Source organism: Rasamsonia byssochlamydoides (assembly GCF_041956645.1).
Source record: "Rasamsonia byssochlamydoides strain NRRL 3658 unplaced genomic scaffold VTN77scaffold_6, whole genome shotgun sequence".
Classification (NCBI taxonomy): domain Eukaryota; kingdom Fungi; phylum Ascomycota; class Eurotiomycetes; order Eurotiales; family Trichocomaceae; genus Rasamsonia; species Rasamsonia byssochlamydoides.
The window spans coordinates 120,103-147,978 of NW_027192389.1; the positions used below are offsets into that span (position 1 = coordinate 120,103).

The following is a 27,876-nucleotide window of genomic DNA, read 5'->3' on the forward strand; positions in this document are numbered from 1 at the left end:
ACCCTCTCTATAGTCTGGGTATAAGTACATCCAGTTGAGGCCATCCAGCCAACTATAGTCCTTATGGCAATAATGCCCTTCTCTTTAAAAAGGAATCAACCTTAAGAGTAGTACTATTAATCATCCTACCCTCTTATTACTCCTCTACCTTATATTTTAGTTAAGAGATATTATTCGTCGTCTGAGTAAATTGTATAATAAGATAACAAAAGAGGGATCGATCTATTCTGCTTTATTTATCCTTAAAGTAGTTATATCCAGGTATTGTTAACGCCGTCAGCTTTATATAAAATGAGAAGATATTACATGCCTCCTACAGTTATCTTGTCCCAGTAAGGATACTAAGACCAATTGCTAAGTAGTAATTATTAGTAAATAGCAGTTTTAAAATAGGTTATTATCATAATTAATCCCTTTTATCCTTCTAAGGTAGAATTAGCAAAGAGTTAAGGACATCTATTATTAATAACTTCTTACCTACCTCATAATAATATATAGACATCAGTAAAGCAATATCCTAGTCAAATTAGAGGAGGGTTTGCTTTAATGTATTAAAAATAGCAATCAAGTATCCGTATCATGGGAAAGAGTCAATTCGATCGTAAGGAGCTGCTCATCTTGGCTTCATCTATGGAATATGGACTACTAGACCCTAATGCCACATTGAGGTACATACAAGCCCATAGCTGGGGGGTTACTCATGTTATATTTACAAACAACAAACTGCCAGAAGAGAAGAAGGGGGGGAATCACATCCTTTTCTATCGTGTAGAACCGGATTGCACTGCCTTATCAACAAATTTACCTGTATGTACTGTACATATATATGTGCTTAGGGCTCAGTCACAAGGGTAAAAGTCACAGATCAACAACAGGCAGGGCTACTACTCCCTCAAGAGAAGTGAGGAATCACGACATTCAAATAAATCAATTAATCAATCACTTAATCAATCAGTCAGTTATATTTCAGTGATTTATGCCGAGTGGTTGGGTAGGTAGTTAGTTACATTCTTTGCAGGCCACGACATGACATGGCACGCCACAACATGCGCAGCAGTGCAACAGACGTGTTTGTACTGACTAAGTGATTGATTGATAGGTTATGTAGCAACAAGGACAGAAGCCTACTGTGATACTTTCTCAGTCTTGTGAAACTATCTACTGCCAACAGCTGAATATTGTATGTACATATTGCTTTGCTTTGTAAACAGACAGACAGCTTATACCATACGGACAAGTATTGCACATCATGAGTACAGTAATAATTAATCAGGGGTGTTCACAACTAAACTACATGTAAGTATAGTACAGTACATACATACAACATTCCAACTCGCCCTCCCCCCCCTCGGGGCCCTCCCCTCCCCCTTGCAGATAGAGGCAGGGAGTCTTCAACACCGAGAAACAGTCCTGATTTACCCTACTATTAATTCATTGTTACACCATGCGTTCTTTGTTCATGCTATGCTAAGGAAAGCTAAGCTAAGCTCCTACATTCCATTCCATTCATTCCCTCCCTCCCTGCCTCCCTCTGCCATCCATCCCTTTCTTCGTATAAACAGCGGGGAACAGGCTCTAGAACCCGACGGGCGAACAAGCATGTCTTAGGTACACTAGGTAAAACTAGACTAGACCCTTTCGCGATAGATAGAGGAATAATAGAGGAATCGTGCCTACCATAGGGATATGGTATATATATAGATGCATACATAGGTAGGTAGGGTAGGTACATAATCTCTCTCCCTTCAGCTCATTCATAAAAAGGGCAATTTTTCCCCTCGTGTCGTTCGTTCGAGGCCCCGTTCTTCTGTCTTGTTTGTTCGCAGCCATATATCTTGTTTGTCTGTCTGTCCCTTGGCAAGCACAGCCTGTCCGTTCGTTTGTTTGTTCTTTTCTCGATTGACTACCTATCTATCTACATACGTACATACAATACGTACGTTCCTGTCAAACATTCCTTGAAACGGACGAACAAGACAATCAATAGAAAAAAAGAAAAAGAAAAAAATGTCATCCGTCAGAAATGTCCTCTTGCTCATGCTCTCGGTGGCCATGGCGGCGCCGATATCCCCGATAGACGACGAAAAGGCCAACATCAACGGTATGGTCAGGGCTGAGAAGGCTGAGATTGTGAGTCCCTCCTTTTCTCACTTTCACAAGTGAAATCGAGGATGTAGTATATACTGACGAGTCTCCCAGCCATCCCTCACCACCCCCGCTCTCACTACTACTCCCTCCCACGACGCCCAGAGCCAGCATCACAGCGAGCCGATGCAGAAGGCCTCTCCTCCTAAGCCGACTATAATCGTCAACTCAGGCGACATCGCGTCCGCCGCGGAGGCAGAGGCCCTGCATCCAGCACCGAAACCGCACGAGGGGTTTACGGGGACGACCCTGCTCGGCGCGCTGGAAGGGCAGGCAGAGCGGAGCCCGCTGGGTGATCTCGCCAGTGGTGATGACTACAGCAGACTCGCAAACGAGTATATTGACAAGGTGGAGGGGAGCAAGAACCTGCAGGCCCGAGAGCTCCCAGGCATAGGCGCAGGCCAGCTGCTCAGTAGCGCACCAGCCTTCATCGAAGGTCTAATACCTCCGAAAGGAGTGGGACTGGATCGTCGAGATGAGAAGCAAGGACGACGACCAGAGGAAGCATTCCCCGTTGACCTTACCGCCAACAACATCCGAGGCGATATCGCCTCAGGTCTGACAGGAGGAAGAGGAAGAGGAAGCTTGAGCCTGAAGCCCACGCAGGCGATTGACGCAGTGCGCCTGGGCAGTGATATCGAGGACTGGGTCCGCGACGGTATCAAGCACGAAGAACAAGAAGCACGCGAGGACTTGCCCATCGGCCAGAGCCAGCGCCAGAATCTGCACCTGCACCCTCGCGAGGGAATCTCTGCACCGGACTTGCCAACGGCTTTGCTGCACATCGCGGCGGACCCGCAAGGTCAGCTTGGACAGATCACCAAGGGTTTCAAAATTGGATCATCGTGAGTTGTGCTCGAAGGTGAGTGATCTGTCCGTTGCTGCGTTGTCGGCAGGCGGATCGGTTTAAATGAGGAATCATTTGTCATTGCCTTGTCAGAGGCAGAGAGATGAAGGGAATGAAGGATTTTTTTTTCTCTTTTTCTTTTTCCTTTTCTTTTCTTTTTTTGTCTTTTTTTTTCTTTTTTTCACGTTTTTCCCCCCTCCTCTTTCTTTTCCTTATTTTCTTCGATTGGAGCTGTTACTTACACAATTCCTTTACTTCTGTAGCCAGGCGTAGCCTAGCTATGTCCTGTGACGGCAATGACCTCGTCCGGGACAGTATTATATTAAATCAGACGATAATGTAATGACTGATGTTAATATCGATTTATATTGAATTGATTTCTCTTTCATTTCTGTCTCGAGTGTTCTCTGCATAGACAAGACGGTGTGGATATTTCATAATAAAAATAAAATGGACGGTTTCCTTCATTCTTAAGCCAGAGACTCAGAAAACTCCCATCGATGTCGCTGCTCGTTCATCATCATCATAATCGTTATTGCAGTCGGAAGAGCCAGTAGAAGTAGTACAGTACACACAGATTAGAACAAGGCAAGGAATGAAGAATTGGAACCGCAAATTCGATCCCTCCGGGTACCCTATCGTCGTATGTAACCGGAACAGGAAAGTAAAGAAGAAGAAAAAAGAGAGTAAAAGAAAAAAAAACACAGGCCCTTTCCAGGCATATGAGCTTTTCGGGTATCATCAGGCATATAGCCGCGAGAAGGGAAAAAAAAGAAGGGAAAGAGTCAATATTCATAGGCCCACTTCTCAGTCGTCTTCCAAGTCCATCGTCTCCTCGATTTCCACGCGACTTCCCAACGCCTCTCGTCCCTCGCGGATCATGGCTTTAAGCTGGTCGTTCAGGCGCCGAATGCTGGCGTCCTCTTCGCGCTCGCGACGACGCACCTTGGCTGCGAGCGACGCTGGACTGTCCTTGGACGACGGCCGCGGGGTGAACTGGTTCTTCGTCGGGGTCGCTGGTCGCGCGGGTACCGTTATCGACGTACGCGTCGGATTGAGGACGGGTCTCTTGCTCAGCCGCGGCATCCCACTGGACCGGCGGGGCTGAGCACGCCAGGCACTACTTCTTCGCGGTACCTTGCGTGCTATATTATAGGTGGGACTGCTGCTTCGAGAGGAGACTGGCTGCTCCGGGACCAGCACCCAGCTGGTGCGGAGATCCCGATCGCGTGCCTTCTCGGAATCTTCCTCGTCGTCGGCCGGGAAATCCCCAGGGATAGGGGTGGAAGAGCGCCCGAAGACGTCGTCCTGGTCAGACACCATCTGCCCGGAATTCTGATTCTGATCTAAAGCCGGCGGCGAGGTGGCCGTCATGCGATATGACCGACCTCCACCTGCAGAGAAGCCGCGAAAGGCGCTCGACCAGCAAAAATTCCAGACCTTGCCCACGACATTGAAAACAGCCCGACCCCAGCTGGTGGACGATGTTTCGGGTTTGTTCGTCTCGTTTGCTATGCTGTAGCTGCGTTTGCGACTCCCGCGGTCATTGGAGTTGTTGGAGTTGTAGCTGTTGTTATGGTCCTCTAGTAACGCCGTAGGATCACGGTATCGATTGGGTCTGTAATCCAGCTCCTCCGCCAGCGATTCTTGGTTTTCGTTGTTCTCGAGCTGTCTCGTCTCCTCCGATCCCCCAGCTAAAAGGTAATCGGTGTTGACCAAGGGCGCTGGGCTGCCCAGCTCGCCCGAAGATTCCCAGATCGCTCGGTCCTCTGGGCCGTCAAGACGCAGGCGCTTGTGAGTGGCGTTGTCGCGCGACGTGAAGAGAGAAGAGGAGGCCGACGTGGTTCGAGGAGGCTGGAAAAGCTGGGAATGAACGCGGAAGGGCGCGTCTAAGGAAACAGGCATGTCGGCCATGATTGCTGCCCCTGGCCAGAGGGTCAATTTGTGGTCAAAAGTCCACTGCTGCTGGTCTGGCGAGAGATTGGGAACGAGGAATAACAGTGACGACGATGAGAGCAATATTGATGGGTCTCGTGACGACAATGATGATGCTAAGATGTTGGGACGGGCGGGGGGCGGTGTAACAATAACAAACACAGCTGCTGCACGGTATGGTGAAAGCTACAATCTTCACCGCTCCTGTTAGAACCATACAGTCTAAATTAGAGGACCGATAAATGTCGTTATAATAGGTAAAACACGTCATGATAAATTGCGTCCTCAGAACGCCATTATTTCCATCCATCAGTCGGTACTCCGCAGCCGGTGCTGCAAGATAAGCACCGTTCCTCAATTTCCCTCTTCTCTTCATCTACAACTTCTGCACCGTCCATGACCGCCCAGCTGCCTCTAATCCGTCCTCCCCGTCGACGAGGACACACCAGCCCTCACTGCCCCGCCCACCGTCACCGCCAATGGCCGCAGCAAAATTGTCGCGCGCGTACTTGAGCACCTCGTCGTCGAACGTGCCTGGCTGCAGCCAGACAGCCGGGATGCCGACTTTTTTCGCCTCCTTGAGCAGTTCCAGCGACACTGGGGGCGGCGTGACGAGGGAGAGAGAAGTCTGTGTCGGCTCGGGCAGATTCGCAGGCGAAGACACGGTCGGATATTCACGTGAAGGCAGGGCAATGCTCTCCGCGCGGGGGTTGATGGGAGTGACTGGCAGCGAGTGCTGGTGATACCAGGCCAGAACTAGAGAAGTAGTGACAGTCAGCATTGCTAAGAAACAAGATGAGGGTTGCTTACTCTTATAGCCGAATTTGCGACTGTCGTTGCTGGCGCCGGCGACGGCGAATCGCGGGGAGGAAAAGAAGCGCTGCACCGCGTCCATTTTTGTTTCTTGTCGTTGACTATTACAAAGTCGGAGGTGGGATTATAATCGAGGTAATTGATCAGAGAAAGTTCTCGAGAGAGGGGTTCTGAGCATGACGTGCTCACGATTACCTACTCCGTACTGTTAGCCGTTCCTCTCCGGAGATCGGAAACTATCGAAGACCACCTGGTATAGATGACATAGAGCGTACGACAGGTGTATTTATGCCATCTGATACCCTTTATTTTTGATTATTAGATATATATAGTAGGCGCTAAGAAATCCCGATAATTAATCCTCCTTGCTAAACAACTACCAGGTATTTTGCCAATCTTGGCCTGCACCATGACCGGGCGGCCTTTCAGTATGCGAACAATCCATATCTACCCATCTATTTATCTAAGTCCTACCTTGGGATACTCCGCTATAAGAAACCGCCTAGGTATTGATAGTAATATATATAAACCGAACTGTCTAGGCACCTACCTAGTACGTACCTCTGTACTCCGTACAGTCCGAGAAGGTCTCTGTGAGATCAGGCGCATGCGCTAGTGCTAGCTTATCTTATCAGATCGGCATCCCCAGATCTCAACGACTTCAATTGAGAACCATTTTTCTCAACAGCATCACACATCGACCTCCCTTATCTCGAAAATAAACACCGAGCCTCGCGTGAGGACCGCTCGATGCCGCCTTTTGTGGCCCGCAAACGCTCCCTATCGCCGCAGGACCAGACGACGCCGCCGGCCAAACGCCCCGCGCTCGACCAGGAGGTTAACGAGCTCCTCGACAGCGATGACGAGTCGTCCTTGAGTGACGTGTCCAGTGTAGCGGAAGATGCGAGTAATAAAGAGCCAGTAAAGGCTGAAACGGACAACGATGGGGATAGCCACGAGGAGGACGACGACGACGACAACGATGGAGTGGACTGGGAGGACGCGATGGAGACAAACCCCAGTGGCCCCATATCGCACACCGCGCCAGTCCAAGATCTCGAATTGACGCTGGATCCGAACGCAAATCGTCTCTCTATGACGCTGCTGGATGGCAAAAAGGGTCCGTCCAAGATTGAGCGCGAGATCCGTCTTAACACCCATCGCGTCCACGTCCAGTGTCTGCTCTTTCACAACGCGCTGCGCAACGCCTGGATCAACGACCAGGCCCTCCATGACATTCTCCGTCGTCAATTACCCACGGGAATCCAGAAGGAGGTGCAGAAATGGCGCGTCGCGTCTGGCTTGGAGAAACCACCACAACCACCGCAAGACGAGGAGGAGGACGCTGGCAGCAAATCGCGATCTGGGAAAAAAGGAAAGAATAAACGGTCGAGTCGGGCAGACCGCGACTGGAGCGACGGTGCATCGCGACTCGAGTCCGGCCCGGACATGAGCCGGGGAGATCCCATCCTGTCGCTACTGCGCGTGTTGGCGGCCTACTGGAAGAAACACTTTAAGATCACGGCCCCTGGGCTGCGCAAGCACGGGTACCGCCCTATTCACGTTGTTGAGGATATCGTCACGTCCTTCCAAAAGGGGGAGCATGACGACCGCCATGGAGAGCGGATCCGCGACCGAGACGAGTTCCGCACACTGGCGGAGCGCCGTGAGGGGTCTCGGGACGTGGGGGCCCAGCTGTTTACTGCTCTCTTGAGGAGTCTCGGTATCGAGGCCCGTCTGGTGGCCAGTCTTCAGCCATTGGGCTTTGGGTGGACCAAAGCAGAAGTCGACACCACGGAGGTCGCTAAGGAAGCAGAGGCAGATAATGCATCAGCGAGCAGTGGCGACGATAATGATGACGATGACGACGACGACGACGATAATGATAACGGTACTCCAGAGAAGACCCCTCGTCAGCGTTACAATTATGACCGTGATCTCCCATTCCCCATCTACTGGACGGAGGTCATATCCCCCATTACTCACGAAGTTATCCCCGTCGATTCGCTCGTCCTGTCCAACCCTGTGGCCACCACGCCTGAACTTGTCGCCGCGTTCGAGCCTCGCGGTGCGCGGGCAGAAAAGGCCAAGCAGGTCATTGCCTATGTTATAGCCTACAATGCCGACGGGACGGCAAAAGACGTGACTACGCGGTATCTGCGGCGAAGGACCTGGCCTGGCAAGACCAAGGGATACCGTCTTCCAGTGGAGAAGATCGGTGGATCGACGCGAACCTACGAGTATGACTGGTTCAAGGTGACGATGAGAGGATACACGCGTTCGCAGGACCAGCGGACGATCGTGGACGACATCGAAGACGCCAAGGACCTGGTCCCCAACCAACCGGAACGGAAACCTGCCAAAAAGGAGGGCGACACCCTTCAGAGCCTACGAACTTCGACCGAGTTCGTGCTGGAACGTTTCCTGCGCCGTGATGAGGCGCTCCGCCCTGGCGCGCAGCCTGTGCGGACGTTCGTCACCGGGAAAGGCGACAAGGCCAAGGAAGAAAAGGTGTATCGGCGCGCGGACGTGCTCAAGGTCATGTCCGCTGAGAGCTGGTACAAGGAGGGCCGACGGCCGCGGGCAGGAGAGGTACCCCTGAAGCGGGTGCCCATCCGGGCCGTGACGCTGCTGCGCAAACGCGAAGTCGACGAGCTGGAGCGCGAGACGGGCGAGAAGCCACTGCAGGGGCTCTACGCGCGCTACCAGACTGAGTACGTGATTCCCCCACCGATCGAGGGAGGGAAAATCCCCAAGAACGAGTACGGCAACATCGACTGCTTCGTGCCCAGCATGGTGCCGAAGGGGGCAGTGCACATCCCGTGGAACGGCACGGTGCGTATCTGTCGGAAACTGGGCATCGATTATGCGGAGGCAGTGACGGGCTTCGAGTTTGGGTCCCGGATGGCCGTGCCGGTCATCGAGGGGGTTGTCGTCGCTGAAGAGAACGCAGGGCTGGTGATGGATGCGTTCCGGGCGGAACAGCAGGCGCGGCGGGAGAAGGAACGCCTGCAGCAAGAGAAGCGCATCTTGCAGACCTGGCGGAAGTTCCTCATGGGGTTGCGCATTGCAGAGCGTGTGCGCGCAGAATATGGGATGGATGGAGATGCGGAGACCGATAATCCGTTTCAAAGGAAGACTCAACCAGGCCGGTCTGCTGATCAGTCAGCACGATTGACGGAGCAGGACGAACATGAGGACAATATCGACCACGGTGGAGGCTTCCTACTGCCTGGACAGGATGACGATGACGATGACCAGGACGGGCATCTGATCGTGGAACAACATGAGACACCAGTTCGACAGACGACAGACCTGGATGACGCTGATGATTATCCAAAGGTCAGCAATAATGAGGAAGATGAGTCAGAACTGAGCGAGCCGACTTGAAGATGACGAGGAACATAATTCTTGTCCACAGCCACCTTCCCAACGGCGACGGAGACGGTGAAGATGACTGGATCTAAGAGACGACAATATCAATACCAGCTAGTTGTCTAGCCAGCTCCCTCACACTGTATATAGTTGAATCTCTCGTTATGTGCATGTACGGGCGCAATGCAGACCATGAATATGAATGAATGATAAGAAGGCATGATATTTATTCTCGTCTATCCATGTTTGGTTCCTAGTTAAGTTTTGTTTTGACAATGCTTGAGGACCTAATTTTGTCCCCGAAAATGCAGCACCGCGAATGCCATTTCCATCGCCGCTTTACTCAGTCATGTGACGGAGATCTGGCGAGCACTGAGCCAATATTTCCACTCTGGTAGACATAGAAGAGAAAGGAGATGCCGATGGTAGGAATCTTAGGGGATAAGACAAAAAATATATCGACATATTCTAAAAATATGACAGTCATGCCAAGAGAAAATAAATGCTTCGTTTGCGTTGGATTCCAGAAAATATATAGAGAGAGAAGGGGAAATTATTTACATTCCAGCTTTAACCTGTCTCTCAAGGACCTTCCTGTCTATTGCATCCATTCACTTACTGTTCGTGTATTTGGTAATTTCTCGACTCAGGTATTGGACGATGGTCCCAACACTTATCTTATCAATCAATCAGCCAGAAGGGAAATTAGATGAGATCACATCGGAGATCCGCTTTGCCTTCCGCGGGCCGCATCAATCAACTTGTTTAACTTATATTCATTCCAAGTTACATTCTATACCGATAGTCAGGGATTGTCCTGACTTTCTTTTTCTTTCTATCATCCTGATTTGTGCTCTTTCAGAGAGACTGAGTACACTACTGTACATTACATACAGCATGGCGGCCCTCGCGGCCAAAGCCAAAGGGCCCATCACTTTTGGCCCGTTTGTTGTCACGTCGCAGGTAATTTCTCTGTCTCTCTTTTTATTTCCTCCTGACAAGACTTACATGACCTATTTCGCTCCGACAGGTCTTCTACCTCACCCCCTTCACCTTCGCCTTCGTAAACCTCAAGCCCATCCTACCAGGGCACGTCCTGGTCTCACCACGCCGCTGCGTCCCTCGCGTGGCCGACCTGACCCCGGACGAAACAGCGGATCTCTTCCTGACCGTGCGCAAGGTCGGGCGGATGGTCGAGCGCGTCTACAACGCATCGAGCCTCAACATCGCGATCCAGGACGGCGTGGATGCGGGGCAGAGCGTGCCGCACGTGCATACGCATATTATCCCGCGACAGAAGGCTGATTTGGATGATCGGGGCGGGACGGATGCGGTGTATGGGTTGTTAGATGGGGAGGAGGGGGATATTGGTCGCATTCAGAGAGAAAAAGAGAAAGAAACGCAGACCAGAAGGTCGAATTTCCCCGTCGTTGATAATGAGAGTCGCAAGCCCCGCGATGAGGAGGATATGGCGCGGGAGGCGGAGATGTTGGCTAAAGAGATGGATAAGGAGAGTGACGATTGATCGATTGACTTTTACCGATTCTATGGTTGATGTTGAATATAGCTGTCTGAATGAAGAATGTAAATAGACAGTCAGTGGCAGTCTGTCCTGCAATGCAGCGACAGGAAAAAAGCTTCCAGACTGATGAATTATTATGGAGCTGCAGCTGAAGAACGGCGCAGATAGCAACATAGAGACGTCATGTACTAACTGTACTAACATTCACGCTCATGCCATGTCCATACCATATCCTTCATACAGGTCTAATATATGCACATGGTGATACCGATAAACCCCTTAACGCCCGCCTGGCCTCTTGAGTATTAGATAAAGGAGAAGAAATATGTCCGAAGAATGTCCAGTTCAATACGATCTCCCCTTAGTATCCCCTCTTCCCGTCATCCATCTCCCATATTCAGATCCATTATTCAGTCGTACTACGACTTGCCCTTCCAGAACTCTTCCCGCTCCTTCATCACCGTCGCCGCCCATTCCTGCACTTCTGGCAATTGGATCCGGGACTTGACGCGGGCAAACTCGGACAGATCGATGCCGTGCGCCCGCTCGTACTCGACCATCTGCAGCAGCAGCTCCATCTTATCGACGTCGTGCACGAACTTCGCTTCTAGCGTTTCGTTGTCCTCGTATTCCTGAAACACGCGCCGGATCTCTGCGCCTGACAGTGTCCCACCGGGCACCCCGCTCAGCAGCGTCGACTCGATGTAGTCCATCACCGCCGCCTCGCGCCGCGCCTTCTCCGACTTGGTCACCTCCTTGTCGACCGGGGTGATGTCGCCCACCAGCGACTCGGCCATGTCGTGGATCAGCGCCATCTTGGTGCAGTGCGGGATGTTCAGTCGCGACGCCAGCGACGGCGGAGCCAGCATCGTCATCACCGCCATGCGGTACATGTGGTCCGAAATCGACTCGCCATGGTCCAGGCCGAAGCGGCGCCAGCCCTCGCGCTTGGTCGTCTTCAGACGCTCCAGCAGGTGGAAGAAGGGGACGGGCGAGGACGAGTTTTCCTCCGGTGGGTGCGGTAGAGTGGACAGCACTGTAGACACGTCAGCCAGTTGTCCCTCCTGTTTTCTAGCGACTGCTTACCCGTCTGTGTTGTCCACACCGGCTTGGGCGGATTGTCAGAAGAACCCATTGTGCGCCACACACGAAGAATCTAACGACTAAAACCAAACAATAGAGTGGAGAGGGAGAACGCCAGCATATGACAAAAGAAAACACTAAGAGAACGGATTCTAAGCAGCAGAGAAGAGAAAGAGGATTGTTGTTTGCGAGAAGGGGGAAAGCGGATTGATATGCAAATCCGGGGTCGCTGATACGCAGGCCAAACACTGCAAACATCCACGTTTCTTTGTTGACATCCACAACAAACAACGAATTCACTGTGCAGTACGGAGTACTCTGTACTTTATTTCTAACATACAGCTGCCGATGTACCTGTTGAATTTCTCCTTATCAATTAGTCATGTCCACTCACCCTCCGTCCTCACCTTGGGCCTCACCCCCCGTCACTGTCTTCCTGCGCAATCTCCGTCTGCTGCACCTCGACCAACAGCCTGACTGGCCCGACCTCTCTGCCCGGTTATTCTCTGGCGGCCAGCAAACCCAGCGTCAGCGCATCAAGGGCGTTGAATGGGCGCTCTACCATCTCTTCGCATTATGGGATCCCGAAGGGACGAAAAATGTATTCGCCCAACTATCGTCTCCCTGAACGTCTTGTCTCCCTGACGGGGTTTCGTCTCGCTGACCACGCCAGAAACTCCGTCCGTTCTTCCCACCGCTGGAGCCGCTGCAGTCACTCAATCTCCGCGGGGCGTTATTTCGAGCGCTGTCCGACCTGAAGAAGAATGGCGACCTGGGCCGGGAGACGATTCTGCGCAAGAGCATGCTCGACGACTGCAAGGGCTCCAAGTTCGAGGAGGTGCTGGCCATCTTCTCGACAGCCGTGCTGCGGAAAGTCGTGATGGAAAATGCGGAGATGCCAGGTCTGAAACTGGCCCTGGCCAAGAACTTGACGCAAGCAGAGTACGACAGCCTCGTCCCGCTGATCCTGGCTCATTTGTCCTCCCTGAACACCATGACACAGAAGAAAGCGCGGATACGGAGCAACCACGACCAGTTTTCTCGTCTACTTGATGAAAAGGCTGCAGAGCTGGCCAATCGGTCGCAGAAAAAGTTACAGCCCCCGGAGGAACCCCCAGGGTCGGAAAAATTGGTTCAGGAGGTGAAAGCCAACTGGTTCGGGAGTGAGGACTGGGCAGACACGCTGCTGTATGGCGGATCGCGTGCCAGCGCGGACGGCTTCCTGGAGCTGCCGTTTGAGGAGGCATGGTCCCGGGCCAATAGAGAGACTATCAACGATCTAAAGAAACCACCCACAGCTGACCTGTTGCTGGACCTGGAGCTCCGCCTCTCACAGCAGCGGGACCGTCTGCGCCGGTGGCAGGAGTTCCGGGCGGCGATCCAGAAGAGTGAAGATGAGAACGGGCCGAAAGAAGCGCCGCAAGCTCGCTCCAAGAACAAAGGACTCGTCTTTCGAGAGCACCAGACGTTGACGGTGGCCAGCATTTCGAAGGCGGTGCGACAACCGACGGCAGGGCGGGGAGTGCTGGATGAGCGACATGAAGCTCTTCTGTCGTCAATGAAAGAGGCGCTTGCTAAAATCAAAGGCGAGACCGTCCCTAGAGTTCGACCCGAATCTCAAGATGCCCCTCGCAGCAAGGTCTATCAACGCGGAAGCACGCGAGATGCGACAGCACTGTCCCCTATCCCTGATGAAGACTACCGTGCTCCGACACCATCTCCCAACATCACTGTCACCACTCCAGACCACCAGTCTCGCGCCCCAAGCCCCGAGATGGCCGAATACCCGTCAAGACGGCCTTTCGGTTCTGATGAGGTTGCCGCATCTCGTTCCGCATCCCCTTCAACCTCGGACGACGCTCTAGACCGACAACAATCCCTCAGCCCAGAACCAGACCTGCCCCCTCTCCCAACGAATCAGACCGAAACGCGTGCATCAACCCTCGTCGAACGTACCCGCCAGTCCATGTCCCTCCTCCCTCTACCAAGAACGTCTCATTCCCGCCCCCGACGCCCATCTTCTCGTCAATCGCAGAAGTTTCCTACCAACCAATTCGAGACTCCTCACAAACAACAGCAGCAGCAGCAGCAACGGCCCCATCCCTCTTCGCGTGCATCCACCCCACGCGATGAGCTCTTCTCCGAAGACGCGGACTATGCGAGCGTGTTCAAGAGCCGGCCGCGCATCGCTAACAGTCCGCTGTTCACGCCGACGGTGCATGTCGGTCTGGATTATGATGAGGAGGATGATTCTTCGCTGGATCTTGGCGGCATGGATAGTTCGCCGTTGGCGGGTGCGAGGAGGAGATGAGATGAGATGAGTTGCGTTGTGTAAATAACATATACCTGTAGAGAACTTTGCATGAATTGGGAAAGGCTGAGCAATTCATCGCATTATAAACATATGGCACAGCCCAGTAAATGTACAGTTCAGTAGTATGTATGTACTGTACATACCTACCGAGTCAATATAGCAAAGCACGCAGGCAGGTCTAGCTAGACGGGGTCGGTAGCAAGCTTGTTTTGGTCCATATAATTCACAGTTCCTCAAAAGGCAGAATGGACGCATATTAATGACGACATGGCCTACAGCTTCAACAAATTGGTTGATTACTCCATTCATTCATTCATATCTTCACTTGTTAATTTACTCTCATGCCCATTTTTCGTTAGATGAGGTATTGACAAGAAAATAGTGATCTTGTCCCGTCTTTTTTTCTTTTCTTTTCTTTTCTTTTCTTTTCTTTTCTTTTCTTTTCTTTTCTTTTCTTTTCTTTTCTTTTCTTTTCTTNCTTTCCCCCCTTCCTCTTTTCATAGATTGGGTTCGTATATCATGTCACATTGGACTAGTCGTTGGATTCATTATCTCTTGAGTTTCATCGCGAATCTTCAGATCAATCGGACGGATAGACTTAGATCTAACATCCAGCCTAGTTCAGGATTCATCTGCGGTGTTATTTATGGAACCACGCTACCCGGCCTGCTTCAGAAATGACTGGAAACTCTGCTCCCACGGCGTAATGCTAGCACCCAGCCCACGCCCGATGAGAACGATCTTGCAGTGGTCCGGAGCATCGCCCGAGTCTGTCTCTCGCCGCCGGTTCTCCGAATCGCGAATCTCAAACACTTCGCGCACTGCCTGGATGACTTTGAAGGAGCCATCGTCTAGCGCCAGAATCCCCTTCAGGCGATGGATCTCAAAGTCGGTTGGATGGGGAGGAGTATCGCCACACTCACCAGTGGCGACAGGCAGGACGTTCTCCCACAGCACGGACCGCAGCCAGGCATCAACCAGTGGAACTTCCTCTGCCGAGATCGCCGGATGGGTGATGGAGATGGTGGAGATGTTCGGGTCAATATGCGCATGACCTTTCGCGCGGAAGTCGAGCTTGGACAGATGGTCGTACGCGTGCAGATCCAGCACCACGCCCTCGATCTGCGGCGTCCGACTGTGATCCGTAACGTGGATTTTGGCCGCGCCGTTGATCGACGTCACCCTCTGGCGGACCTGCTCCAGCTCCTCTGGGGTGACGAGGTCAGCCTTGTTGATGACGATGACGTCCGCGTGGGAGATCTGGAGATGGGCCATAGTCAGGGCAGGACCGGAATGGTCTTCTTCATGTCCTGCGTGGGTCGTCTCCTCGGGGGCAGGTTCGTCAAGGAGACGCAGGATGTTCTTTGCGTCCACGAGCGTGACGATCCCGTCTAGGTAGATGGAACTGCCTAGGCCGTCGTCTACCCAGAAGAGTGGCGCAATGTTGCCAGGGTCGGCCAGGCCGGTTGTCTCCAGCAGGATGTAGTCAAAGGTCCCTCGACGGTCCATAAGAGACTCGATGGCCATGACGCCAGAGTCCCTGGAGAGTCAGCCGTGACAACATAACCCTGAGAACAAGTGGCCTAAACGATACATACTTGACAGAGCAACATATGCACCCGTTTCCAACGTCGAGCCACTCCGTAACTTCTTGGCCATTCTGGTTGACGGTCAGAGATTTTTCAACATCCGTAGCTGGGTTAAGTCGATCGAGTAAGTCATTGCCAGAACAGGCTGATCCTGTAGGATTAAGATCCTTACATACAGTCTCCGAATTCTGGGGATCCTAATTAGTAAGGTTCATCGTTTATCCAGAGCAGGTGAACGAGCCATTCATAATAACTGCAATCCTCTTGCCATGCTTCTCGGTGAGGATATAGTTGAGCAGGGTCGTTTTGCCCGCGCCCAAGTAGCCTATAAACTAGTTAATTCTTCTACATCTTATAATAAAATAAAATAAATATCCAGAAGCAGGAAAGACAACAAGACAACATGTATTGTCTTTCTCCTTCCCTAGCTGGATAATAGACTGCGCCTTCCTACCAGTGACTATCGTGATAGGGACTCGACTGGCCCCGGGCTCCGCTGGCAGTGACTTTGCCTGCTCGATGTCTGGTACTGTCGTCACATCGACCAGCTCTGGAGGCGCCTCATCGTCATCCATCTTGAACAGGCAACGTCTGTCGAAATAAAAGAAAGAGAAACAAATAATACTCTTCTACTGACAAAGTACAAGGAGTGGCGATTCGTCATCAAACTAACTGCGGAAGACTCCAGACGACCGTCCCAGAACGGACAGAAATTAGGGTTTAGGGCTATGGACTGGTGCCTCTTCGAAGCGCCCGACGGAGAGCTCCGATATGTCGATGTTGTTGATGTCGACTTCGACCACCCTCTTTGCCCGTCACTTCCCTCTTTATTTTCCTCTTCTCCCGTCTGTTCTTCGGTGAAAACTCCTGCGACGAGTGTCTCCGCCATGGCTGCTGCGGGAGTGTCTCCGTCGAGCTCTCCTCGCCTGCCCAGTCCTCCACCCTTCACGGAGGTCCAGATCGGGCCCAAATCGCCCACGGTAGGAGAGTCGTTAGGGAACGCAGGCGAGCTGGCATCTTCGGCGGAGAAGGATGATGGCTCAACACGGAGGATACGGCCGGGCACCAAGGCTGCAGACATGGCTTCGGGTCCTCCGCTGGTGCCGCTTTCGCAGGTGAGTGTAAACAAGACATATAAGAGCTATCTATCGTACTGACCTGTCTACCACAGCTCGACTCGCCGTTTCAGCTGCAAGAACACCTCAAAGCCCTCTACCACAGTTACACCAAGCCCGATGGCTCACGCACCGTTGTGCCCATAACCCGCGAGGTCGCCGTCTATCTGGCCGAACCGCCCGAAGGCGTGGAACGCTCCCTCTGGCTCTACGAGCTCTGCCGATTTCTGACCATGAAAGTCAACAACCTGATCATTGCCTTCTTCGCTGAAGATCCGCCTTGTTCGGCGCAGACCTGTCCCGAGATGCGTGCGTCAGAGTGGCAGTATCTCTGTGCCGTGCACGATCCTCCCAAGTCGTGCTGCGCCATTGATTATTGCTGCCACACTCTCGACTGGGCGACGAACATTTTGACCTCACCTAAATACTTCCCAAGTCGGCTGACGTTGGGCTCGGAGGCTGCCGGAGGCCCTCAGGCCAGCATGAGACATCTCACGAACATCTTCCGTCGTCTGTACCGCATTTTTGCACACGCCTGGTTTCAGCACCGGGGCGTCTTTTGGCAGGTGGAGGGTCATGAAGGACTCTACGTGTTTTTCAAGACTGTCTGTGATGTGTACAACCTGATTCCAGAGGACAATTACACCGTTCCCGCTGAGGCGGAGGGACCGGCCGCTCGCGAAAACAGCAATAATAAAGCAACGACCGAGTCGCCTTTCCAAGAAGAGGGACGCCGATTTTCCATTCTCCGGAAGGACAGTGACGGCGTGTCTCATCCCCAGTTTCAAGAACCGGAGCCTCCTTCGTCGATCAGTACGGGCGCCACCACTCGACGTCACAAGCACAGCCCATCGACGGGTTCCAGTGTGACGACTATCGCGGAGGGGGTGGAAGACTACAGTGAGAAGTTGCCTGAGGTGGAGGAGAACACAGCATTAGAGCTGGGTCAGACGGAACCAGACGAGCAGACATCCGCGGAGCAAGAGCAAGAGACAGGTGAAGTTAAAGAGGAGGCGTCACCCGATGAAGATGAAAGCAAGCCTGCCGAGGCAGAAGCAGAGAAAGAAGCAGATGCAGAGAAAGAGGCAGATGCAGAGAAAGAGTCAGATGCAGAGAAAGAGTCAGAAGCGTCAGAGGACACGACCACGACCGCTCCAGCAGAGAACAGCACGAGCAGTGATCCGACACAGCCAGAGGAGCCACAAACAGAGCAAGAGGAGTGGAATAACATTGAGACCCCAACCACAGAAACACCGACCGTCTCAACGGAGCAGGTCAACTCGGCTGACGAGTCTTGACGCAAGCATCCATTCATAGATACATACATACCCTTCGATTTTTTTCTTTTTCCCCCTTTCTTGCTTTTTGGTTCGTTTTACATGTATATCCCTTCTCCTGTACTGAATTATTACTGAATTACCATCTTTTCTTTTGCTTTATGTTCCTTTTTTTTTAATTGTTATTCATGACGCTCTCATGGCTCACTGATGGCTCCATGATTGATTGGTTGATTAGTTGATAATTTTTTTTATGATTCCATCTCTTCATCGCGTGAACCCTTCTTCTGTCCGGAAACGAAAATCAAAACTTATTGCTTGATTGCTTGCTTGATTGATTTATTGAGGGTATGTTAAATGGTTCAGGGATGGGTGCATGAACTCATGGATGGAATATACCATACGGTTTGATTAATTAGTCGCTTTTAATTAACCTTTTTTTTACCTTTTATTTGTAATTTTTTGCATGCAGCAGAATAAGTGCTTCAGTGGGAATCATGTATGTACAGTACATCTTTTTTTTCCTCTCTTATCCAAAGAACCTTGTGTATGTACTGAGCTTTTTTTTTTTTACAGTACTCTCATGACAACTGATATTTCAAGCTAAAATTGACCGGTTGAATCATTATTTCTTTCATCCTTTATATTTTTCCTGGCCATGGACTTACCTCAGCCAGACCCTCTTTGCACCGCATGCGGAGCACTAGTTGGTTTCGAAGAGTTCTATGGGTACCGCAGATGGCAAAATTCTGAACCGGTGCTTGATACCAAGAATCCAATGATATGGAATAGTCTTTACCGAGTTAGTAAGTGGGAAGCATCTTTCGATTGACTGACTGATTCACGTTGGGTCTACGCTAATGAACGTAGTCTTCGGGCCAGACAAACATTCCCCATATCGATTATCTGGAGTAGGTCGAATGAATTGCTTTTCGCCTGACTCCTTATATGCGCCATGGGAGAGAGATGCGATTCGCGTTGATCATCCTCAGCTTGAAGACAGGGTGAACTCAGCAGAAACAATTCTTGCTGCAAACTTCATCAATTCGATAAATCACGATGCAGAGCCCTATGGTTACCTCATCCACGCCTACTGCTGGAAGTTGATTGAACGGGTGATCGGTCCACGAGCAGAACAGCACCTCGAGCTCTTCCTTCAGGTTCTCCGTACTAGGTGGCAAGAAGATCCATTCGAGTTGAGCGAGTTCTTTCCAGACCCTGACTACGAGGATGAATACCAGGACCACCACCTTGAGTGGTGTGTACCAGAGTATGACCAGGGCACCCTGGATGATATGTTCCACAGATGGGAATGGAAGGACCAAATACTTTGCTACCGCCACGAAAATATGATGATGGCCAAGGATATGCCCCCCGTCTGGGATCCCCTAGACATTCCAGCCATCTCGAATCTCTTCCACAAGAGTGTGCAAAATCGTGCCAGGGAAGCAACAAAGCGAAAGACCAGGAAATGGCGCCCTCTACTACTGCATCATCCTCCAATTGAGCACCTAAGAGCCCAGAGCAGTGGCGTTTTGCCGCTGGAGATCAAATGGTACATCCTTGATTACCTTGATTATAAGGATGTTCGAAATGCTCTCTGTGCTTTTGGGTGGCAGATTGCAGAGTCCTACTGGCATGGCCGGTTCCCGCAGGATATCTTTGAGATGACCAAGATCTGGATCTGACCATGGATGTTGACTGGAAGTTTCTTTGCCTGAACGCGGAGGAGCTTATGGAGACCTCCCAAGGTCTTCTGAATCGGCAGCGAATCCTTCGAGTCCTGAAAGGAACGAAGAAACTGTTCTTTTCCATGGGAGGATGGAATGATTGAATATTAAAGTTTCGAGATTGCTACGTAGTTCTATACTAGTAAACGTGTATTTTAAATAAAGGTTATCCCTACCAAGTTCTGGCGTGGGTACTTGACCCTGTAAACTGTCACGTGGCTGTAAAAGATATATGTACTGTACACAAGCATACTATAATTAGCAAGAGGTATATAAATTGACGCAAAGCGATTGCATGCATTATTAGTAAGGAATTATATATTAGGCCCTTAATAAGGGATATGTATCAGTGAGGGAGACAAATATATATTACATAGCAAGAACTATAGCATGGAATAATATTATATGGGTATAGAGCCTGCCTAGAAAGTAGATAATAAAGACTACCAGGGGAAACAGGTAAAGAGAATATTGTAAGGAATATGAGTAGGGAACCCACCTCATAAGTAGATAATGAAAACTACCTACTATATAATAGGTAGGGCCAAGAGTCCCAGGCATAGAACGCGATACTTTCTCTTCAAGGTTCAAACCAGTTCGAGCGAGGCGAGACCTGTAAGGCTTGTTTTGTATGTTTAGAATATATGCTTCAATTTATTAGTAGGTATCCTATACTATATTCATCCGCCTGCCCGATTGATTCCCCGATCTTAGTATCCTTTATTACTTGAAAGCTGGTAACCAATTAATTAAAGGAAAAACGATCATTCTCCCTTTATTGAGACATGTCCTATTATATTAAATGCCCGGTTTATTGAAACGTAAAAATCGGAACTAAAACTGTGGCACTTGCAAGTATTCTCCTAGAGGTTAACTCTTTATAGTACAGTACAGGCTAATCAATATCAAACTATATACTGCCTTTTTTCCCCTTATTCTTTAGTAGGTTTTCTTTTTCTTTTTTTCTTTTTCTTTCATTGTGTCTTCTCCTTATTTTATTCTCTGAATAAATACTATCTTCCTGTTCTCTTTATTTTCTTTTCTTTTTTTTTTCGTCTTTGGTTTTTTTTTATAATCAATTTTGCTTTCCTATTTCGCTTCGTCTATCGCTCCGTCTACTGGTACCAGATGACTGACAGGGCACAGTGCACTACAGACTTGACAATATCCAAATGAAGCAGGCAAACGAGGCAGTTGGTTGGCCAAGTAATAGCGGATAGGATACCTAGATTATATTAGAGATGATCATAATGTAAGAACAATCCACTACATTAATTCGTAATTTGGAAGGGGGTTTGGTTCGGGCATTGCCCAGCAAACGTTCCAAGGCTATGTATGGATATTGCCTGACTCAGGTATAGGGCAGGGCGTCTTTGGTGATGTGCTTGAGATTGATGATCTCTGCATGTTTATTTCATTTGCTAGTGTACTACCATCAATAGACAGTTGAGGTATTGTTTAGGAAGTCTAAGTAAGATAATCAATAGATACTTATTAGTTGGCCTTAATAAACTAAATAAATAATAAATATATTAAAAGGAGTTTTTTTTTCTTTTTTCTCTTTTTCTTTTTTTTTCTTCTTTCTTTTTTTTCTTTTTCTTTTTATAAAAAAAGGTCTTGAGTGAGTGGCGTGCTTAATTGTAGGTATCTAGATGATGGCTTGAATTTCTTTCTTTACGGAGTACCTTCTCTTGGGCTTCTAGATCCTAAGGTAACGGGGATATCCATCCCAGTAGGTCGTGTCAGGGTATATGTAATGATACGGACGTGCGAACCTTTCTTTTCTTTTCTTTTTCTTTCCTTGATCCCACACCGCTCCTTATTGCGTCATACACGTATGTATGTACAAGTTCAAATTACTACGAACCCAGGATTGCCAGGCCTCCCACGTGCTCACTCATTGACCAGTACGGAGTACATACATGTACATATGCAAGTGTACTCGGTACTCCATCTCGTATCATCCATAGGTAGGCTACGCAGATGATTATGTCACTGTACATACGGTGCATGTACCTACATGTACCTATACATGGATTGGATTGGATATACTGAGTATGAGAACGGAGCTTCGGTACACTGGGACGGTACTCCGTACATAGTTGGTAACCACAGTCGAGGATACAATGGAGTCATGGACCCGGCAGAAAGGTAAGAATCATCCGGAGCACCTAAATCACTCATGAAACGCCGGTAATGCAGATGTTATTAGCGGATATCTACGGAGTGTTTCCGTACTCCGGACGGTCATGCCCAAAGGTGGAGACTGGGGCCGCCTTGGTCGGGCACCAAGGAGGAGGTTCCAAGGTTCGGGGATTCCTCGGCTGAGGCTGAGCCTGAACCAGCCCTAAGGGAGAAGACTGAGCGAGAAGACATTAAGGCTGCAGGATTATGTGTTTTTTTTTTTGGATACGAGTACACAGTATCCTTTGTGGTTGATAGCGGTGTGACTGTGATGATCATGTGCTGATCATGGAGCATGATGAGAACAGCGGAACGATGGTGATGATTTGAGCAATTGACGACATCAATGATGATAGCTGCCAATTGGCAACTCTTAGCCTTGAAAATCCGTGCAGATGCCACTGACTGGATCTGTGGTTGGAGTGGCGGAGTGCGTTAGTATGAGAGATACGAATGGATATTGGTAATTGATACCTTTATCTTTCTAGACTCCTTCCTAGATGGGAATGACATCCATCTACCTAGGTAGGTACTGTGTCTAGGTACCCAGTGACTTCACCACGGCACTTGGTCAACAGTACTCGTACTCCGTACTTTATCCATTGATCATCCAAATGCACTTCATCTAAAGCGTCAAAGCTGGAGATCGTCCGCATAAGCGCTGGATTTATGTAGCTAGCAAGGTAGCTAAACTTGCTGCACTCCGTGCTGTGCTGCGCTGTGATGCTCGACCTAAAAAGGACTGACTTCTAGATTATTGGATGTCGACGTGCAGAATCTCTGTCAATGGAAGCATCACTTTGAAAACGTCCATCCATTTCTTCAACATCCGCATTTGCCCCAGCCTTGCTGCTGCTGCTGCAGTAGCTGCATCTGTATCTGTACTATTGCATCCATGGCAATTGATAACAAACCGACCAAATAATGATAATTTCCTAGGAGACGCAGTTGCATGAACCAGTTCATCTCCTGTCCATTCTGCTGGTTCTGGTTGGCATGCAAGATGACAACACTGCCCCAGCATAGTTCAGAAAGTGGAGAAAGAAACGAGGAAGAACTTTCTAGTTAACTTCCTTTCCGCCATTTTCCGCCATTTTTTTTAACTTAACCTTGGTCATTAGTTGGGAGTATCAACTATTATCTTGCCAGTAACTGTATCATACTACAGTATGAGTATACTGAGCTCACCGATACCAGCTCTGGCTATTTTGTCATTTACCCGGGCTGTGTCTAGCGCTGCGCTGTGCTGTGCTGCGGGGCTTGAAGGAGGGGAAATCGATCGCTCCTAGGTACGCCAATAATACTCCGACTGCTGTTCTTCCCAGCAAGACTGCGAGCCCATGGGATGCCCGGTCAATTGGAGCCACGCATGGGGCTAACGTAGCACGTTGCATCCCCGACGGAGAGAGCAACGGCCCTGGCAGCGCAGCGCCCTGCCCAACGCATGCTTCTCCTTGTTGTCAGTTCGCGCGAGCAGGGAGAGGTTAAATATTCAACACCCTGCTGGCCGATTGACTCGATCGTCGTGGTTGAAGGAGGGCCGGGGAGGGCGATGGAGGATGGTGGAGAGACTAGACGGGAAGCCGAATGATGCTATCACGTTCGGGTAGATGGCAGTGACGGCAGTGATGGTGGGCAGAGCTGGCATTTGCCCGTCAATTTATATGAGAGGCACACACTAAGAGCGGTGATAAATCAATAGCAACTCAGGGAGAATTGACCCGTAATTCTACTGATGATGATTAGTTCTTGGTTTCCAATTGTTGTCCTGCCGTTGATATATTATAACCAGGGAGCTTGCTCTCCCCAGGCATCACTGAAAAACATCACTGAAAAAAAAATTCACCTTCTCCTGCTGTCTTTCACCGACACAGGAATCATATTCCTTGACTGATTAGTTAATTAATCCCGCGGTTCTTCCAGACCAGCCTCACAGACCAACCACCAGCCCCCTGGTCAGGCCGCTGTGCGTTCATTAGGAAAAAAAAATTCGGTGAAAGAAAATCTCTCTTGCATCTGACATCAATTCTGTCAGACTTCAGACTTCACCTTACTTTTCTTCTTGATTGTGCCTGACCCAAGGTGGCGGCAGCTGTCCACAACAGAGAGAACCATTCTCTCCATCTCCATCTCCATCAGCTGCAATTTCAATCTCCTCGTCTCCTCCATGCGTCCTGCTCGATCCCGATCCCAAGCGCCCGGTATCGCTCATCCATAGCATCGCGTTCCTGTACCACCAACCCGGACTGCATACCGAACTCCGAACTGCACCTCCACCACCGCCGCATCCTCGCATCACATCCTTGACACCCCTCTCCTCCCCCTCCCCCTCTCTTCCTCTCTCCCCTCTTCCCCCTTGCGCCTCTGCTCTTTGCTGGTTGAGGCCAAGGGGTGAGACTTCAGCTCTCCGCCCTCGACTCCTTCATATGGACTTACCTCCTCCATCTCGCCGGTTGTCCAGGTCCCCTTCTCGCGCCTGAGTTCGAGCTCCTGGACAGTCGTGCCGCCGGTCTCTCCCCCATGGCTATCTCCGTCGCCGATAGCTCCTCCCGCAGCCCGTCACGGCACTGCTTCAGCAGCGTGTTTCCTGAGCCCAAGAAGGCTCCTCCGAAACAGAGCATGTGGCAGCGATTGGGCCTGTTACGATGGCTCCATCGAGATCACAGCCCCCGTTCCAGCTCGCCCAACAACAAACCTCAGCCCAACAAACCGCAGCCCAGCAAACCGCAGCCCAGCAAACCGCAGCCCAACAAACTCACCCGTCGCCTGTCGCGCAAGGTCGGCGTTGGCCTGCCCCGGGCTCCCACCTTCAGACGCCAGATTTCCGAACGACGAGATCGTCTGGTTCCGGCGGATCCAGAGCCCCGCCGGGCGGTTTCCGCGGACCTTCGGACCCTCAGCAACCAGCGGACGACTTCTCCACCACCCGCCGCCATCGCCGCCAGACTCTCCGCCCCCGAGGTCCAGTCGTGGCGCGGTGACACCTCCCTGGGGACTTTGCCGACCGAGGACGACGTTGCGCATGAGAACCTTCAGGGTCAAGAAACCTTGAACCTAAGCCACCAATCCTCGGCGGATACCGACCCAGCTGGTGATCTCTCCCATTGGGAATCGGGGCCCTACCTCAACGACTCCTGCGACCAAACAGAGGATGTGGAGGACGTGGAGGATCTGCTGGAATGGGAATTGGAGAAGAAATGGATCCTCAACTTGAGCATGCACTTCCGAGACAAGTCCGAACGCGAGAAGTTCTTCGTGACGTACGCGGAAACCCCCAATCGATGGCGGCGAGTCACGATTTCCTGCGACTATCGGAACGCTCCCCCGGACTCGTTGGAGCAGGATCTGAAGGAATTGCATTACCAGCGGGATAAAAGCGCCCGCATCTACGAATCCATCCGCGAATCCCTCCCGGAGATCCAGTTCTACGACACGGTCACGAACCTCAAGCTCGAAACGAGCGACGGCCGCCTCCATGTCCACGTTACCGAAGATGTCAACGAAATTATTCCCTACCCGCCCATCTCGAGTGTCCGACATCTCGAAGCACGCCTGATCCCCGAGTATCAACTCCACTTCGATGCCCATCTGTCGGGATTTGTGTACCGGGTGCTGTTGGACGGCAAAGCGTACATCAAGAAGGAGATTCCCGGCCCCGATACGGTGGACGAATTCCTGTACGAGATCAACGCTCTGCACACCCTGAGTGGGGCCTCCAGCGTGATCCAGTTCGAGGGCATCATCGTGGACGATTACGAAGAGAGGATCAAGGGTTTACTGATCAGCTATGCCGAAAAGGGTGCGCTCGTGGATATCCTGTACGATTACCGAGGGCAGCTGCCGTGGGCGCGGAGAGAACGCTGGGCGAAGCAGATTGTGCAGGGTCTGTGTGAGATCCACGAAGCCGGCTATGTCCAGGGCGATTTTACGCTCTCGAACATCGTCATCGACGCGGATGATAACGCCAAGATCATCGACATCAACCGACGAGGCTGTCCGGTCGGCTGGGAGCCGCCTGAGATCGCCGCCAAGATTGAAAGCAACCAGAGGATCTCCATGTACATCGGGGTCAAGTCGGATCTTTTTCAGCTGGGAATTACGCTCTGGGCGTTGGCCATGCAGGAGGATGAACCGGAGTGCCAGAGTCGCCCGTTGGTTCTCCCTGCCGATGCCAAGGTTCCGGCGTACTATAGAGAACTGGTGTCTCACTGTCTCAGTCCCCGGCCTCAGGATAGGCTGTCAGCTAAGGAACTCCTGGCTATGTTTCCCTCGGACCTGTCTGAGGAGGCGCCCAACTCGGCCATCCTACCTCCCTGGTCCTCACAGGGCCCACCCTCGGACCGGACGACGGCCTCCGCCACCCGCGATCAGAGCATCTGTCTCGAGGATCATCCTCATGCCAATACGGTGTACGTTCCCCCAGGAAGCACGCTGGGAGTGTCTAGGGATAAGCACCCGTCTCGTGGTCGTCAACCGCCCACCCATGCCCCCAATCTCAGTGAGTATTATCAACCGTCCAGCTACCTAGCCTCTAGTGCATCCCCTCATCCGGATCGGCGCAGATCGATCTCGCAGAGTGATTTTGAATGCCAGGTGATTTCTCCGGACCCGGGCCAGGAGCCACGTTTCGAAGAAATCGAGATCAACGGGACGCCCTATCTGGTGCACGCGGATGCTTTCACGACAGAAGAGTTCCAGGCGATGAGAGACCAGGGGCATCAACCGCATCATCACTCTCAGGGCCTCCAAAGCGCGCAGGGCTCCGGTCTTAGCCGCGTCGTAGTTCCGTCGTCCACGGGTGATGTTGGTAAGGAGACCGAAGTTGACTTGGATGCCAGTCTCGACCCGCGGTACCGTGAATCAACAGAACCCTTTCAGATCGGAGCTCTTTCGGGAGATCTCGCGGGGGTAGGTGGCCACCCGTCATGCTCGCTGGAGCAGGAGAAGGAGACTGGTCAGGACTCTCGTCCATCTAGGATGCCGACACAGACCACAGCCGTGAATCTGAATCAACCAGCTGAAATCCAATTATCCCTATCCATATCCACCGCGCAGTCCGAAGTGCAGAGAGGACTTACCTCGCTCCTCGATTCGCAGCTCCCGATCAATCCCGCGCTACAGACACAGACACAGACACCCCCAAAGCCCGAACAACCACCAGGACCTCCGTCGCGCACCTCTTTCTTACTCGACTCGCGACTACCGATCAATCCGGCGTGTTCCGCCATCTTCTTCGACAGTCCGCATCCGCCGGCATCGCTGTCTGCACGCCTTTCTATTTGACTGAGGTCGTCTTGACACCTACCACGATACCCAGGATATTTTTTTCCACCACTATTAAATTAAATTAAACAGCACTCGATTGATTGATACCCCCCAACCGGTCAGTTATGTCCGGCAATGTATACCCAGGTTTTTCTTTCGTTTTTTTTTTTCCTTTCCTTTTCTTTTCCGATGTCTTCTCTTCTTCTGTCTACATCTATCTACATTTCCATTTCGGCAACGAATCAAAATCCAATCCAATCCATCGATCGAATCGAGGGAGTTGAAAACGAAACGACAGTGATTGATCGAAAGAAAGAAAGAAAAAGAAATCATCATCAGGTGAAAATATTTAATTCAGGGAGTCAGTCAGTCGTTTTGGCTTTTTCTTTTTTTTTTTGTTTGGGTGTGGATTTTTAAATCTTTCGGCCCTGCCTGCCTGCATGTATGCATCTATTTGCAAGAACGGGAAAGGAATGCATATACAGTATGACGGCTGTTGTTTCAGTTATTTCAGTTGCTTCTCTCGTTTTCTTTTTTTTTTCTTTTTTTTTCTTTCGTGTTGGTCTGGTCTGGTTAAAAGAGGGTCTGCTTGATGCAATATTGACTTTTGACTTTTGATCAACTCACTCTCGGCGCACAATGGATGGGACGGAATCATGGAATCATGGAATCATGAATGGAA

General features: G+C 50.8%; 11 protein-coding genes across 11 annotated transcripts; 7 read left to right on the forward strand and 4 right to left on the reverse strand.

The window, feature by feature from the left end:
• Positions 1–2,007: 2,007 nt before the first annotated feature.
• On the forward strand, positions 2,008–2,994 carry VTN77DRAFT_7319 (uncharacterized protein; the record flags this gene model as incomplete). The annotated part of the gene is made up of 2 exons (XM_069423695.1): positions 2,008–2,130; positions 2,200–2,994. The coding sequence occupies 2 exons, from the start codon at positions 2,008–2,010 to the stop codon at positions 2,992–2,994; spliced, it is 918 nt and encodes a 305-aa protein (XP_069281125.1).
• An 805-nt stretch (positions 2,995–3,799) lies between these two features.
• Positions 3,800–4,906, reverse strand: VTN77DRAFT_7320 (uncharacterized protein; the record flags this gene model as incomplete). Its single annotated transcript, XM_069423697.1, has 1 exon — positions 3,800–4,906. The coding sequence occupies one exon, from the start codon at positions 4,904–4,906 to the stop codon at positions 3,800–3,802; it is 1,107 nt and encodes a 368-aa protein (XP_069281126.1).
• Positions 4,907–5,303: 397 nt separating this feature from the next.
• Positions 5,304–5,822, reverse strand: VTN77DRAFT_7321 (uncharacterized protein; the record flags this gene model as incomplete). The annotated part of the gene is made up of 2 exons (XM_069423698.1): positions 5,304–5,683; positions 5,738–5,822. The coding sequence occupies 2 exons, from the start codon at positions 5,820–5,822 to the stop codon at positions 5,304–5,306; spliced, it is 465 nt and encodes a 154-aa protein (XP_069281127.1).
• A 668-nt stretch (positions 5,823–6,490) lies between these two features.
• Positions 6,491–9,130, forward strand: VTN77DRAFT_7322 (uncharacterized protein; the record flags this gene model as incomplete). Its single annotated transcript, XM_069423699.1, has 1 exon — positions 6,491–9,130. One exon carries the CDS (start codon positions 6,491–6,493, stop codon positions 9,128–9,130), a length of 2,640 nt encoding a protein of 879 aa, XP_069281128.1.
• Positions 9,131–10,012: 882 nt separating this feature from the next.
• VTN77DRAFT_7323 (uncharacterized protein) lies at positions 10,013–10,640 on the forward strand (the record flags this gene model as incomplete). Its single annotated transcript, XM_069423700.1, has 2 exons — positions 10,013–10,078; positions 10,146–10,640. 2 exons carry the CDS (start codon positions 10,013–10,015, stop codon positions 10,638–10,640), a joined length of 561 nt encoding a protein of 186 aa, XP_069281129.1.
• A 416-nt stretch (positions 10,641–11,056) lies between these two features.
• Positions 11,057–11,772, reverse strand: VTN77DRAFT_7324 (uncharacterized protein; the record flags this gene model as incomplete). The annotated part of the gene is made up of 2 exons (XM_069423701.1): positions 11,057–11,673; positions 11,724–11,772. 2 exons carry the CDS (start codon positions 11,770–11,772, stop codon positions 11,057–11,059), a joined length of 666 nt encoding a protein of 221 aa, XP_069281130.1.
• A 330-nt stretch (positions 11,773–12,102) lies between these two features.
• VTN77DRAFT_7325 (uncharacterized protein) lies at positions 12,103–14,031 on the forward strand (the record flags this gene model as incomplete). Its single annotated transcript, XM_069423702.1, has 2 exons — positions 12,103–12,321; positions 12,394–14,031. 2 exons carry the CDS (start codon positions 12,103–12,105, stop codon positions 14,029–14,031), a joined length of 1,857 nt encoding a protein of 618 aa, XP_069281131.1.
• Positions 14,032–14,691: 660 nt separating this feature from the next.
• On the reverse strand, positions 14,692–16,198 carry VTN77DRAFT_7326 (uncharacterized protein; the record flags this gene model as incomplete). Its single annotated transcript, XM_069423703.1, has 5 exons — positions 14,692–15,574; positions 15,633–15,729; positions 15,800–15,811; positions 15,865–15,948; positions 16,078–16,198. The coding sequence occupies 5 exons, from the start codon at positions 16,196–16,198 to the stop codon at positions 14,692–14,694; spliced, it is 1,197 nt and encodes a 398-aa protein (XP_069281132.1).
• A 312-nt stretch (positions 16,199–16,510) lies between these two features.
• VTN77DRAFT_7327 (uncharacterized protein) lies at positions 16,511–18,036 on the forward strand (the record flags this gene model as incomplete). Its single annotated transcript, XM_069423704.1, has 2 exons — positions 16,511–16,738; positions 16,795–18,036. 2 exons carry the CDS (start codon positions 16,511–16,513, stop codon positions 18,034–18,036), a joined length of 1,470 nt encoding a protein of 489 aa, XP_069281133.1.
• Positions 18,037–18,935: 899 nt separating this feature from the next.
• On the forward strand, positions 18,936–19,703 carry VTN77DRAFT_7328 (uncharacterized protein; the record flags this gene model as incomplete). The annotated part of the gene is made up of 1 exon (XM_069423705.1): positions 18,936–19,703. The coding sequence occupies one exon, from the start codon at positions 18,936–18,938 to the stop codon at positions 19,701–19,703; it is 768 nt and encodes a 255-aa protein (XP_069281134.1).
• A 4,746-nt stretch (positions 19,704–24,449) lies between these two features.
• Positions 24,450–27,212, forward strand: VTN77DRAFT_7329 (uncharacterized protein; the record flags this gene model as incomplete). Its single annotated transcript, XM_069423706.1, has 1 exon — positions 24,450–27,212. The coding sequence occupies one exon, from the start codon at positions 24,450–24,452 to the stop codon at positions 27,210–27,212; it is 2,763 nt and encodes a 920-aa protein (XP_069281135.1).
• Between the last annotated feature and the right edge of the window lie 664 nt (positions 27,213–27,876).